Source organism: Oncorhynchus keta, chromosome 2 (assembly GCF_023373465.1).
Source record: "Oncorhynchus keta strain PuntledgeMale-10-30-2019 chromosome 2, Oket_V2, whole genome shotgun sequence".
NCBI classification, from domain to species: Eukaryota; Metazoa; Chordata; class Actinopteri; order Salmoniformes; family Salmonidae; genus Oncorhynchus; species Oncorhynchus keta.
In genome coordinates this window covers 41,404,612-41,417,358 of record NC_068422.1, presented here as the reverse complement: position 1 = coordinate 41,417,358, position 12,747 = coordinate 41,404,612, and the positions used below count along the sequence as shown (strand labels likewise).

Here is a 12,747-nt window from a genome sequence, read left to right as displayed (position 1 = left end):
GAGTTAATCCGTTTCTGGGTTAGGAGAAACAAAGTCTTAATTTGCCAAAATGTTGCACTATCCGTTTGAACGCTACCACAGGGTCTGACATTCTGCCCTTTAATAAGTTGATGTATTGTAGCTGATTAGAAAAGGCTAGGAGACTGATATAGGATAGGCAGCAATGTCTTGGAACCACTATCAGATCAACTGAGAGCTGACCCAGAGAGACAAACCATCCTTTAACACTAACCACAGCCAAGTAATCCAACCACATACAGTCGCTTACCAGTAGCACTAATGGAGAAGAGTAAGAAACTGATCTTACCCATCAGTTTGATGGAGGTGGTCCTGTGATTTGCCTTTAATAGAAAAGGGATTCTCTTGTCTGACATTCCACAATGCATTGTTGCATTGCCAAACACCCAGGTTAGGATTCTGACCCTCAGACAGGTGTCATGTCTCTCTCAGGTCACTGCAGCTCAGTAGTCTTCCTGATAAACACCACTATACATGTTTCTAGGCTTTTCACCACAGCTCTTCGCTTCCCCTGCAGCTATACGTTCTTTTAACAGGGCCAAGGACCATCGACAGGACTATACCATTGAGATCACTGGAAAGGGAGATTCAATTTGACTTCAGATGAGATGTGTTTCTTTGACATGGCGCCTGCTGTCTTCACAAGGAGATACACTTACATAGAGGGACTGCATCTTCCATACAATTGGGCTGTCTCTGTATCCTGACATTGCTGGATCCTGTTTCACCCATGGTTTTAATGAGCTTTTGAATTGTTTTGAAATTGGTATCACATACATTGTTTTTCATATGACCGCCAATTCAGCCTCTGTAACTGTGTAGTATGTCAAATCATCAGCTTTATCAAGGGGGGAGAAATACAAATGCCAAATAGGGACCCCTAGGAATAATCAATTGTGGCATGTGCAAAATACCATCATTTGTGTATATCTTCTTGAGCATTGTCATGCATGTCTGTGAATGACAAGAGAGTAAGTCTGGGTCAAACAGGAGCCTAGTGAGAGAGGGTCACAGGCACAAACCAGTTGTTCAGTTTAAAATCATCAAAACCATTGTTAACATCACACTTTTCTCAAAATGGAGGTGAAGAGGAGAGGGTGGAAGGAACGGAGGGAAAAAGAACAGGGAGAGTCAATGAAGAGGGGATGAGACAAACAGATGGCAAAAAGAAGGAACTAAACAGAAACTTGGGGACTAATCCAATGGAACAGGGTGAGTAAAGCAACAATGAGAGAAAGCAAGTATAGATGAGATACCATTGGTGCTGAAGATGATATGCTGCTGTCTTTGGTGCTGCTGGTACTGCTCACTACACTGTTTTTATTGTTGTTTGTCTGTGGCTGGGACAAAAAACAACAACAACACAAAATGACTTCTACAGAGTGCCCACATAAAAAAGGACTATAGTATACTATGGAATACATACTATAATATTCACTGTAGCGTTTTTGTGGACTTTACTCCAAAATTCACTGTAGTATATATAGTTAGCTATAGTATAAATACTGTAGTAAAAAAAAAGGCCCACGGGGGTGTGGTATATGGCCAATATACCATGGCTAACGGCTGTTCTTAGCCACGATGCAACGTGGAGTGCCTGGATACAGCTTTTAGCCGTGGTATATTGGCCATATACCACAAACCCCCAAGGTGCCTTATTGCTATTGTAAGTGGGTACCAACGTAATTAGAGCAGTAAAATAAATGCTTTGTCATACCAGTGGTATACAGTCTGATATACCACGGCGGTCAGCCAAAAAGCATTCAGGGCTCAAGACACCCAGTTTATAATAATAATAATTAATATAGGGTTTTTGCAGAGTGTAGTATACTGTAGAGCGTTGCTACCTGACCTGAGCCCGACGGGCCTCGACATAATACATCGGGTTATGCTCGGGTAGAGCTGGGTATCACTAAATTGATAACTAACAATTTTAAGCGGAGCCATTTGCTCGTGCTCTGCTGCATAGTACAGACATACAGTTGAAGTCGGAAGTTTACATACACCTTAGCCAAATACACAATTCCTGACATGTAATCCCAGTAAAAATTCCCTGTCTTAGGTCAGTTAGGATTACCACTTTATTTTAAGAATGTGAAATGTCAGAATAATAGTGGAGAGAAAGATTTATTTCAGCTTTAATTTCTTTCATCACATTCCCAGTGGGTCAGAAATTTACATACACTCAATTAGTATTTGGTAGCATTGCCTTTAAATGGTTTAACTTGGGTCAAACATTTCGGGTAGCCTTCCACAAGCTTCCCACAATAAGTTGGGTGAATTTTGGCCCATTCCTCCTGACAGAGCTGGTATAACTGACTCAGGTTTATAGGCCTCCTTGCTCGCACACACTTTTTCAGAACTGCCCACACATTTTCTATGGGATTGAGGTCAGGGCTTTGTGATGGCCACTCCAATACTTTGACTTTGTTGTCCTTTAGCCATTTTGCCACAACTTTGGAAGAATGCTTTGGGTCATTGTCCATTTGGAAGACCCATTTGCGACCAAGCTTTAACTTCCTGACTGATGTCTTGAGATGTTGCTTCAATATATCCACATAATTTTCCTCCTCATGATGTCATCTATTTTGTGAAGTGCATCAGTCCCTCCTGCAAGAAAGCACACCTACAACATGATGCTGCCACCCCCATGCTTCACAGTTGGGATGGTGTTCTTTGGCCTACAAGCCTTCCCCTCTTTCCTCCAAACATAACGATGGTCATTATGGCCAAACTGTTATATTTGTGTTTCATCAGACCAGTGGACATTTCTCCAAAAAGCACGATCTTTGTCCCCATGTGCAGTTGCAAACCATAGTCTGGCTTTTTTATGACGGTTTTAGAGCAGTGGCTTCTTCCTTTTATAGGTTATGTCGATATAGGACTCGTTTTACTGTGGATATAGATACTTTTGTACCTGTTTCCTCCAGTATCTTCACAAGGTCCTTTGCTGTTGTTCTGGGTTTGATTCGCACTTTTCGCACCAAAGTATGTTCATCTCTAGGAGACAGAATGCATCTCCTTCCTGAGCGGTATGACGGCTGTGTGGTCCCATGGTGTTTATACTTGCATACTATTGTTTGTAGATGCACGTGGGCCCTTCAGGCGTTTGGAAATCACTCCCAAGGATGATTTTCCCATGATGTCAAGCAAAGAGGCACTGAGTTTGAAGGTAGGCCTTGAAATACATCCAAAGGCACACCTCCAATTGATTCAAATGATGTCAGTTAGCCTATCAGAAGCAGCTAAATGCCATGACATCTGTTTCTGGAATTTTCCAAGCTGTTTAAAGGCACAGTCAACTTAGTTTATGTAAACTTCTGACCCAATGGAATTGTGATACAGTGAATTATAAGTGAAATAATCTGTCTGTAAACAATTGTTGGAAAAATTACTTGTGTCATGCACAAAGTAGATGTCCTCACCGACTTGCCAAAACTATAGTTTGATAACAAGAAATGAGTTTGAGTGGATGAAAAACGAGTTTTAATGATTCCAACCTAAGTGTATGTAAACTTCCGACTTCAAATGTATCTGACGAAGTTCATAACATGGTGTCAGAAGTGGTTCAACCTTGTCAAATATAAAACTGGAGAGATTATTTCTCAGAAAACAATAATGTTCCTTGAGTTTTGTCTGAGTTTAGAGTGACGAAAAGTAGCTAACAGCTAACTGCTCTCTAATGTCTAATCATTGAGCAGAGCATCCCAAGCGGAGCCATTGCTATGATTACTCGCAGACTCAGAGCCACCATGAGCAGAGCGCGTGCAGAGCGAACACCATGCAGGAGCGAGTGACAGACAGAGAGGAGCAGTTAATGGATTTACTAATGGAAGAAAGTTATTTTGGGTTTTGGGCAGGACCGGGCCTTAAATTTGGCAGAAGTAATCGGGCCTGGGAAGGGTAGGGCCTGAACAGAGCGGGCATGTGTAGGGCTCAGGTTTAAAATTCATGCTCCTGCAGGGCTCTAGTATAGTTTAGTAATTACTGTAGTGTTTTTGCAGACTGTTGTATTCTGCAGTATTTACTATAGTGTTTTAGTATTATTATCTTTGACATAGAAGTACAAGCTTTCTCCTTGAGGCAACTACTAGAGCAATTCACTATATATAGAAAAGTATGTGGACACCCCTTCAAATTAGTGGATTTGGCTATTTCAGACACACTCGTTGCTCGTTGGTGTATAATATCGAGCACACAGCCATGCAATCTCCAAAGACAAAGATTGGCAGTAGAATGGCCTTACTGAAGAGCTCAGTGACTTTCAACAAGGCACCGTCATAGGATGCCACCTTTCCAACAAGTCAGTTTGTCAAATTTCTGCCCTGCTAGAGCTGCCCCGGGCAACTGTAAGTGCTATTATTGTGAAGTGGAAGCGTCTAGGAGCAACAACGGCTCAGCTGTGAAGTGGTAGACCACACAAGGTCACAGAACGGGACCGCCGAGTGCTGAAGCGCTCAGTGCTTAAAAATCGTCTGTCCTTGCTTGCAAAACTCACTACCGATTTCCAAACTGCCTCTGGAAGCAACGTCAGCACAAGAACTGTTCGTCAGGAGCTTCATGAAATGGGTTTCCATGGCTGAGCAGCCGCACACAAGCCTAAGATACCAAGCAGCTGGAGTCATGTAAAGCTCGCTGACATTGGACTCTGGAGCTGTGGAAACACGTTCTCTGGAGTGATGATGTCTTCACCATCTGCCAGACCAATGGACGAATATGGGTTTGATGGATGCCAGGAGAATGCTACGTGCCCCAATGCATAGTGCCAACTGTAAGGTTTGGTGGAGGAGGAATAATGGTCTGGGGCTGTTTTTCACAGTTTGGGCTAGGTCCTTTAGTTTCAGTGAAATCTTAAATACAATGACACTTCAGATGATTCTGTGCTTCCAACTTTGTGGGGAAGGCCCTTTCCTGTTTCAGCATGACAATTCCCCTGTGCACAAAGCGAGGTCCATATAGAAATGGTTTGTCAAGATCGATGTGGAATGACTTGACTGGCCTGCACAGAGCCTTGACCTCAACCCCATCAAACATCTTTGGGATGAATTGGAACACCGTCTGCAAGCCAGGTCTAATCACCCGACATCAGTGCCCGACCTCACTAATGCTCTTGTGGCTGAATGGAAGCAAATCCCCGCAGCAATGTTCCAACATCTAGTGGAAAGCCTTCCCAGAAGAGTGGAATCTATTATAGCAACAAAGGGAGGACCAACTCCTTAATGCCCATGATTGTGGAATGAGATGTTCAAACAGCATGTGTCCACATACTTTTGGCAATGTAGTGTGTACTAAAAGAGAACATTTTCCATAACCTGTTGGCAGGTAGGACTGGGGTCTGAACAGATAATTCAGCGCTTCCAATCTTTTCAATAGCCTGTCATGTAAGAGATGTCTTCTTCAGGCTACTGTAAATGTGAGTTGTCTGCATAGACATATATGCCTGCAGTGTGCCTACCAGTGTGTTTGGGTGGTGTTTTTGCGGGGACAATTGTTGAATACTGTCTTCTGCACAGTGCACACTGCTTTACATTTCAGCAGCAGTGTTTTCCCTTTAATACATCAAATGACTGCCTCTTGAAAGTCGCAAGGAATTTGTAGGTCTAGAAAACCTCGCTCTGAAGACTTTGACACTTCCGTGCGAGCACATTAACATTCTTGACACTAAATGACGTTAGCGTTTTTCTTTCATTTCGGCTGCCTGTGTGGAGGTCTCTATCTGGGTGTTTTTTAAGTGGTTTTAAGTCAGTGTCTACCTCTTGAGTGATGTCTTGCTGCATTCGTGTCTGCAGTCTTTGTGGATATTAACATTTCTAAATACACAGGAATAACAACACATGCACTGTAATAATAACTAAGGACTTTGAGAGTAGAAACAGACAGGATCCAGCACTTCAACCTCAATATTGATTGGTACCTGCTGGGGTAAAGAAACCACAGTCCCTGAGGAAAAGCAAAGAACATAGTCTGCGCCACCTTGTGGAGTCAGATCAGAATGAACACTTAACGTCGATGGACTCCAAAGAGACAACTCGATCGCCAATATCGAATAGCTACAGAATCTGGTTGAGGAAAGATGTATAAGATACGAGCGGCGTCCGAGTCTGTGCATGCAATGAAATCCCTTGATGAGAAGGTTGTCGTTTCTCCCAAATGGAGAATGTATGGATCTGGAGGTTTTCCTGAGTAAGACACTGAAGAGTAAGTTGCATAGAGAAGAAGAAATGGATCGATTAAAGTCTCTCACCAACAACTCCACAGCCTGACTGTTGCGTAAAGAAACAACACTAGACTCTAAAATTACTTCAAGGCAAAGAATCCTTCAGAAAGTATTCAGACCCCTCGACTTTTTACACATTTAGTTGGGTTAAGGCCTGGTATTAAAATGGGTTAAATTGATATTTTGTGTCACTGGCCAACAGACAATATCTCGTCATGTCAAAGTGGAATTATGCTTTTAGACATTTTTTTTTTTTTTTTTACAAATGAATTAAAAATGAAAAGCTGAAACGTCTTGAGTCAATAAGTATTCAATCCCTTTCTTATGTCGATCCTAAATAAGTTCAGGAGTAGTCATATAATAAATGGCATGGACTCACTCTGTGTGCAATAATAGTGTTTAACACGGTTGTTTAATTACTACCTTATTACCGTACCCCACACATACAAGTGAATTTCAATCACAGATTCATCCACAAAGACCAGGGAAGCTTCGAAAAGAAGAGCACCTATTGGTAGATAGGTTTAAAAAAAATACATTAAATGTCCCTTGGTGGGTGGTGAAGTTATTAATTACACTTTGGATGGTGTATCAATATACCCAGTCACTACAAAGATACAGGCGTCCTTCCTAACTCAGTTGCCTTAGAGGAAACTGCTCAGGGATTTCACCATGAGGCCAAAAGCCACTTTAAAACAGTTACAGAGTTTAATGACTGTGATATGAGAAAACCCAAGGATGGAACAACAACATTGTAGTTACTCCACAATACTAACCTAAAAGACAGAGTCAAAAGAAGGAAGCCTGTCCAGAATAAAAAATATTCCGAACCATGCATCCTGTTTAGACACTAAAGTAAAACTGCAAAAAATGTGGGAAAGAAAGGAACTTTATCTTCTGAATACAAAGTGTTTTGTTTGGGGCAAATCCAACGCAACACATCACCGAGTACCACTCTTCATATCTTCAGGCATTGGGGTGGCTGCATCATGTTATCGGTATGCTTGTCATCGGCAAGGACTAAAAATTGAGCTAAGCACAGGCAAAATCCTAGAGGAAAACCTGGTTTAGTCTGCTTGCCAACAGACACTGGGAGACAAATTCACCTTTCAGCAGGACAATAACCTAAAACACAAGGCCAAATATACACTGGAGTTGCTTACCCAGACAACGTTGAATGTTCCTCAATGGCCTAGTTACAGCTGAATTAAATAATCTTGGAAATCTATGGCAAGACTTGAGAATGTCTAGCAATGATCAACAACCAATTTAACAACCAACTTGCAAAGTTCTTAGAGACTTATTACCAAGAACGACTCACGGCTGTAATCTTTGCCAAAGGTGATTCACACCCTTGACACAGGGGTGTAAATACTTATGTAAATGAGATATTTCATTTTCAATACATTTGCAAACATTTCACTGTGTTTTCATTACGGGTTATTGTACTGTACATGTGTGTAAATGGGTGAGCGAAACAAATACATGTAATCCATTTTGAATTCTGTCTGTAACACAACAAAATGTGGAATAAGTCAAGGGTTATTACTACGTCCTGTAGGCACTGTCCCTAAATTGGCAACTATCCGTTTAACAGAGAGGTTCTTTGGGAATTAATGAGAGGTGTTGAAAAGGTGTAGAGAACTATGTGCCGTCAATAAAAGGTTAACAGCAATATGCTGTTCAAGTTTCAGCTGGTACTGAAATACTTAACGGTGACAAAATGACAGTGTAACCTTTTGACACTCTCTGACGTGCCCACTGGCCCTCAATGCTCATATTCCCCAGAAACTGAACAGGAAACTAGGCGTATGTCGCAATTCACAACTTCACAGGAGAGCCGTTTGAATGTAAAAAAAAAAAAGTATTTTCATCTAAATGCGTTTTTTGGCAGAAATGCCTTCTCGAACACGTGAACTTTCATATGCCGTAATAAACAAACTTTTATGCCATCTGTAAATATGAATACAATTGTTACATTAGTAGCCTAGTTGGTTAAGCCACAGAAAAAGAGAGCAACCTTTCCCCTAGCCATGATTGGCTGAGATAATGAGTGGGCTGGACATGCCGAGAGATGAATTTCAACACCGGTTGAATATGGCCGTATTTACATTGTTGCCAGGAGCACAGTTACGCCCTGGATAACATGAAAACAGCCCTGCAAGGGCGAGTAAAATGGTCAGAGTTTATGTGGCGGCTAAAGCTTAAGATGTTTCTTATGACATTGCACACGGTCAGTGTGAACCAGAGTGACTTGACACAACAACAATGGGCCAAGCAAATTGTACATACAAAACGGAAAGGACACAGGATATCTTATTTAATGAAAGGGTTGCCGTGAAGCTTTCATCCATGCATATGGGTAAGAGTCTAGCTACTGTTTCAGATATTATACAGTTGAAGTCAGAAGTTTACATACACCTTAGCCAAATACATTTAAACTCAGTTTTTCACAATTCCTGACATTTAATCCTAGTAAAAATTCCCTGTTTTAGGTCTTTTAGGATTACCACTTTATTTTAAGAATGTGAAATGTCAGAATAATAGTGGAGAGAAATATCTATTTCAGCTTTTATTTCTTTCATCACATTCTCAGTGGGTCAGAAGTTTACATACTCTCAATTAGTATTGGGTAGCATTGCCTTTAAATTGTGTAACTTGGGTCAAACATTTTGGGCAGCCTTCCACAAGCTTCCCACAATAAGTTGGGTGAATTTTGGCCCATTCCTCCTCACAGAGCTGATGTAACCGAGTCAGGTTTGTAGGCCTCCTTGCTCGCACACGCTTTTTCAGAACTGCCCACAAATTTTCTATAGGATTGGGGTCAGGGCTTTGTGATGGCCACTCCAATACCTTGACTTTGTTGTCCTTAAGCCATTTTGCCACAACTTTGGAAGCCATCCCCCGTGCTTCACAGTTGGGATGGTGTTCTTCAGCCTGCAAGCCTCCCCTTTTTTCCTCCAAACATAACAATGGTCATTATGGCCAAACAGTTCTAATTTTGTTTCATCCGACCAGAGGACATTTCTCCAAAATGTACGATCTTTGTCCCCATGTGCAGTTGCAAACCGTAGTTTGGCTTTTTTATAGCGGTTTTGGAGCAGTGGCTTCTTCCTTGCTGAGCGGCCTTTCAGGTTATGTCGATATAGGACTCGTTTTACTGTGGATATACAGTGGGGCAAAAAAGTATTTAGTCAGTCACCAATTGTGCAAGTTATCCCACTTAAAAAGATGAGAGAGGCCTGTAATTTTCATCATAGGTACACTTCAACTATGACAGAAAAAAAATGAGGGGAAAAAAACAGAAAATTACATTGTAGGATTTTTTTATTCATTTATTTGCAAATTATGGTGGAAAATAAGTGGTGGTGGAAAAGCTTACATTTACGGAGTCGGAATTGGCCCAATACTGTATAGCCTACTGTATTTTTACAGCTATTCTACATTGCATATATTTTCATGGAGTGTGTATGGTGTTGTGGGGAGTGTGCAGAGGTGGTAAGCATGGGGTTTGAGGTAGTGCTGGTTTGGCGTGGTGCAGGGGGGCCAGAGAGGAGCGGGGCCCGGCTGTGGGATGGACCCTAATGATGCTCAGAGGCATGTGAGGTAAGTAGGTGCCTGCGCATGCACTCCACATCTCCTGTGCCTCAGTCTTACCTAATTCTCAAGGTCTGCAGCACTGCTGGATTTTATCCTTCCCCTCTAATCAGGGACTAATTCAGACCTGGAACACCAGGTGATTGGAATTTCTGGTCAATCAGTAACACTGATCAATCAATCAACGACCAGGAAGAAAATAAAACCAGAGGTAGTGCGGAACTCAAGGCATGGATTTGACTACCCCTGTCCTGTGGGTTACTACAGAGAGGCTGGGATTGGATAACCATTTCAGTGTGTCCCCAAAGTATGTATTGTTCACAAGAGACAAGTGAAGTCTCCACCCATTTTCGTTTGTACTGGGTTGTTGCTGCTAAAGATATTTTTGCGGGCAACCAAGACAGAGAAAACTAAAGTTGGAAAAAAGACTTGAAGGAGAAAAAAAACAAGAGGGTCCCATAAATACTCGAAGACCTGAGAAATAAAGAATAAAAAATATTGATATTCACAACGGCACAAATGTCCCCTATTCCTGTTGCTAGGCCAAGCCTGCTGCCATGGGATACATTGCCATGGTGGTGGTAATAAGTATGTGTGGTGGGGTGGGGTGGGGGGGGTCCTCAGAGAGAAAGAGTCACTTGTGTGTTCATTTTCAAACAGATCCTGAAAAGCCTGCTATAAATGTTCTCTCTCCTATACAGAACAAATGTCCCATTTCTTTTCCGTTGCAGTTTTACTTTTATGGCCCATTTTTTTCTGCTGTTTGGAGGGTTTTAAGGGAAAGACCTTGGCTATGGTTTGGGGTTTGAGTTTTTGGCTTGGCACTGACCTACAGCTTCCTTCTAGGCAACCCTAGAGCTGTGAGCCAAGGTGAGGGGTGAGGGGACCTACTCTGTGGGGAGACAGTAGGCTAGTCCATAGGCAGGTAGGTTTGGGCTGATTTCTAGGGAGAGCATTGATGGGGAATGCAGATTGTGCGTGTGTGTGTGTGTGTGCGCGCGCGCACGGATGCGTGCATCTGTTAATGTGTGTGCATGTACAGTACGCGAGTGTGTGTGTGTCTTAGCTCATGTACTGTAGGTACATGTTCTGCGGAAGGGAAATGGTTCTGGTGGTGAGAATGTTGGGGGATGTTGGATGGAGTTGAGAGAGCCAATGGAATTCCAACAAGACAAACTGCCACAGACCCTCTAGCACCTCAACCGAGAGAGAAAGAGAGAGAGAGTGAAAAGACAGAGCAGATCTCACCATTAAACAAACACTGGAGCTGGACTTCCTTTTCTGAACAGATAGCAACAGAGAGGAGGGGAAAAAACAGGGCATCATAGGGAAAAAGGAACCAATAAAAATAGGACAAATAAAGCTTCCATTTAGATCCCAAAGAGAAAGAAAGCACCACAAGAGCTTTGAGAGGGACAAATGGGAAACATAGAGGGAGGGCTTCCTAACAATAAAACAAAATGACATAGCTGTAAAGCAATATGGATCTATTAACTTCAGGATCGGTGGGTCCCCCGCGGGACGGTTGAGCTAGCGTAGGCTAATGCGATTAGCATATCTGATATTGGCAGAAATCTTAAATTCTTGTTAATCTAACTGCACTGTTCAATTTACAGTAGCTATTGCAGTGAAAGAATACCATGTTATTGTTTGAGGAGAATGCACAGTTATGAACTTGAAAAGTTATTAATAAACCAATTAGAAACATTTGTCTTGATACAACATTTTGGACAGAAATGCAATGGTTCATTAGACCAGTCCAAAATATTGCACATACACTGCTGCCATCTGGTGGCCAAAGTCTAAATTGTGCCTGGGCTGGAATAATACATTATGGCCTTTCTCTTGCATTTCAAAGCTGGTACAAAAAAAAATACAAAAAACGGTTGGTTTTTTTCTCTGTATTTTCTTTTACCAGATCTAATGTGTTATATTCTCTTACATTCCACAAACTTCAGTGTTTCCTGTCAAATGGTATCAAGAATATGCATATCCTTGCTTCAATGACTGAGCTACAGGCATTTAGATTTGGGTATGTCATTTTAGGCGAAAATTTAAAAAAAGGGGCAGATCCCTATTAATATTCGACACATTTTGCCAGCTAAAATAAAATGGTGTGAAAATCTCCTGGAACTTAAATTCTTAATGTGTGTGTGCATGTGATGTAACCTTAATTAAGGTGGGTCACAGTTGTGTACTTAGTTGATTTCATGATATCTACGACCGTTGGATATCCATTCCACCCTTATTTTATATATATACAGTGCCTTGCGAAAGTATATTTTTGCACGCCCAATTTTTCAGTTTTTGATTTGTTAAAAAAGTTTGAAATATCCAATAAATGTCGTTCCACTTCATGATTGTGTCCCACTTGTTGTTGATTCTTCACAAAAAAATACAGTTTTATATCTTTATGTTTGAAGCCTGAAATGTGGCAAAAGGTCGCAAAGTTCAAGGGGGCCGAATACTTTCGCAAGGCACTGTATATATATATATATATATATATTATTGATATTTGTAAATTGACCAATGATATCGTGCCAGAGCCGGCCATGATTACAAACACCTGCATGTACTACCCCTACTGTATTGATTTATTTTGCTCCTCTGCACCCCATTATTTCTATCTCTACCTTGCACATTATTCCACTGCAAATCTACCATCCCAGTGTTTTACTTGCTATATTGTATTCACTTCGCCACCATGGCCTTTTTTTTTTTGCCTTTACCTCCATTATCTCACCTCATTTGCTCACATTGTATATAGACTTATTTTTCTACTGTATTATTGACTGTATGATTGTTTTACTCCATGTGTAACTCTGTGTTGTTGTATGTGTCAACTGCTTTATCTGGCTTTATCCTGGCCAGGTCACAGTTGTAAATGAGAACTTGTTCTCAACTTGCCTACCTGG

The 12,747-nt window shown here is 41.5% G+C and overlaps 1 protein-coding gene across 17 annotated transcripts in view; it reads right to left on the bottom strand.

Annotated features, from left to right (window-relative positions):
• The window catches only part of LOC118400351 (calcium/calmodulin-dependent protein kinase type II subunit gamma), a 140,965-nt gene that overhangs the window by 26,515 nt on the left and 101,703 nt on the right, over positions 1–12,747 (bottom strand). For 6 of the 17 annotated variants that reach the window (XM_035797102.2, XM_035797198.2, XM_035797147.2 and 3 more), the window contains one exon: positions 11,081–11,113. The exons of 6 other annotated variants lie outside the window; for them this stretch is intronic. In XM_035797102.2, the coding sequence (XP_035652995.1) occupies positions 11,081–11,113 (33 nt within the window). Of the gene's footprint in view, positions 1–1,274; positions 1,359–11,080; positions 11,114–12,747 lie in introns of all 17 variants that reach the window. 5 more of the 17 variants (XM_035797082.2, XM_035797135.2, XM_035797091.2 and 2 more) reach the window with 1 other exon arrangement.